The following is a 2,276-nucleotide window of genomic DNA, read 5'->3' on the forward strand; positions in this document are numbered from 1 at the left end:
GGGGGAGCCGCCGCCGCGGAGCCGGGGCGCGTCCCGCGTCTGCAGCGAACTTCTAGCCTCGCCGCCGCTGCGCCCTTGGTGCCCCTTAGCTTCGCGCTGGGAACTTCGGGGGTTTTGCTTGAAATTCTGGATTATGTTCCTGCGGAGCCGGTCTACGGGGAGCTGAGCCAGGGGAGGAAGAATGCGGGTCTATCTAACGGTCTTCTGCCTTATTTGCTGCACCGCGAACGGGCAAGTAGTGTATTCCATCACCGAGGAAACGGAGCGTGGAGCGTCTGTTGGAAACATAGCGAAGGATTTAGGAATAGATGCAGCTACACTTTCAGCTCGGAAATTTCGCATGATCACCGGTTCAAGTAAGCAATATTTTAATATAAATGCAAGCACGGGGGCTTTGTCTGTTAACGAGCCCATAGACAGAGAGCAGCTTTGTGAATTAAAGTCTGCCTGTCTTCTGAATTATGAACTCGTGTTAGAAAACCCTCTAGAGCTTTATAGGATGGAATTTAAAGTCTTGGACATAAATGACAACTCCCCCAGCTTTCCCTTAAGTGAATATCATATAAACGTGCCTGAGTTCCTGTCACCCGGGGCACGGTTTACACTCCCCATCGCCCAAGATCTTGATGAAGGTACCAACAGTGTCCAGAATTATACTCTGAGCCCTGATGAACATTTCCATTTGGAAATGCAGACACGCGGAGATGGGAGTAAATATCCTGAATTGGTGCTGAAAAATGCCTTAGATAGGGAGGAGCAAGCTGCTCACAGACTTGTCCTTACAGCCAAAGATGGTGGGGATCCTCCAAAGTCCGGTCATGTCCCAGTCATTGTGGCTGTGCTGGATACCAATGACAATGCACCAGAATTTGAGCACTCGGTCTACAGGGCGAGTATCTTGGAAAACTCCCCCAGTGGTACTTTGGTAGTGCAAGTGCATGCCACGGACTTGGATGAAGGTCCAAATGGAGAGATCAGGTATTCATTTAGCAATACTACTTCTGCTGATCTACAGCGAATGTTTTTAATTCACCCACACACTGGGGAGGTGACAGTCAATGGCGTTTTAGCTGTTCAGAGACCTCTCCTTGAGATGCTTATTGAGGCAAGTGATAATGGGGCATTTGGCATGTCCAGCACAGCTAAGTTGCTGGTGGAAATCACTGATGTGAACAATCATGGCCCAGAGATAACAATTACATCCCTTTCCAGTCCCATTCCTGAGGATGCTGTTCCTGGCACAGTCATAGCTCTGCTGAGTATTATGGATAAGGACCCTGGGGAGAATGGGAAAGTAACCTGCCAGATACCTGATAACCTTCCCTTCCAGTTAAAGCCTTCTCTTGAAAACTACTACAGCCTGCTCACCAGTGGGCTTCTGGACCGAGAGCTGATCAGTGGGTACAACATCACCATTACTGCCACAGACTTGGGCTCTCCACCCATCACTGCTCAGAAGACCCTTTGGGTGCAGATTTCTGATGTGAACGATAACCCCCCTGTCTTCAGTGCTGACTCGTTTGATGTGTTTGTGGAGGAGAACAATCCACTTGGCACTTTACTCTACCAAGTCTCAGCATCTGACCCTGATATGGGGGAGAACGGACGGGTCTCTTACATGCTCAGGAATTCCACAGTTGCAGGCAGTGCCCTGACCAGCTTTTTGTCTGTGAGCTTGGCCAACGGGAGCATCTATGCAACACGTGCCTTTGACTTTGAGCAGCTTAGGAGTTTCTATTTCCAAGTGGAAGCCAAGGACAATGGGTCACCAACGTTGAGTGCTGCCGTAACTATGAATGTTTACATCTTGGACCAGAATGACAATGCCCCAACCATCCTGTACCCCACGAGCCAGAATGGCTCTGTAGCTGTGGAAATTGTGCCCCGCCTGGCCGATGAGGACTACCTGGTGACCAAAGTGGTGGCAGATGATGAAGACAGTGCACAGAATGCCTGGCTCTCCTATCACCTTGTCCACTCCTCTGACTCCACCCTGTTCCGCTTGGCACCGCACTCTGGTGAGCTGCGCACCACGCGCTCCATGCGCTCTACTGACTTCCTCAAGCACAAGGTGGTTGTGGTGGTGCGGGACCACGGGGATCCACCACTCTCCTCTACTGTGACAGTGGGCATCCTGCTGGCTGACACCCTGCCCCAGGCACTGCCGGACTTTGATGACAGTGGGGAGCCGCCACCACTGCTCAATGCTACAAACATCTACTTGATCGTTTCCCTTGCCTGTGTCTCCTGCATCTTTGCGGCATTCATGCTCTTTC

General features: G+C 51.1%; 1 protein-coding gene across 1 annotated transcript; it reads left to right on the plus strand.

The window, feature by feature from the left end:
• Positions 1 to 56: 56 nt before the first annotated feature.
• On the plus strand, positions 57 to 2,260 carry LOC104621393 (protocadherin alpha-C1-like; the record flags this gene model as incomplete). The annotated part of the gene is given in 3 exon segments (XM_010287864.1): positions 57 to 106; positions 109 to 168; positions 170 to 2,260. Coding segments are annotated over 3 exon segments (2,201 nt in total), but the record flags the coding sequence as incomplete, so codon positions are not given.
• Between the last annotated feature and the right edge of the window lie 16 nt (positions 2,261 to 2,276).

Source organism: Phaethon lepturus, unplaced genomic scaffold, assembly GCF_000687285.1.
Source record: "Phaethon lepturus isolate BGI_N335 unplaced genomic scaffold, ASM68728v1 scaffold34855, whole genome shotgun sequence".
Lineage (NCBI taxonomy): Eukaryota > Metazoa > Chordata > Aves > Phaethontiformes > Phaethontidae > Phaethon > Phaethon lepturus.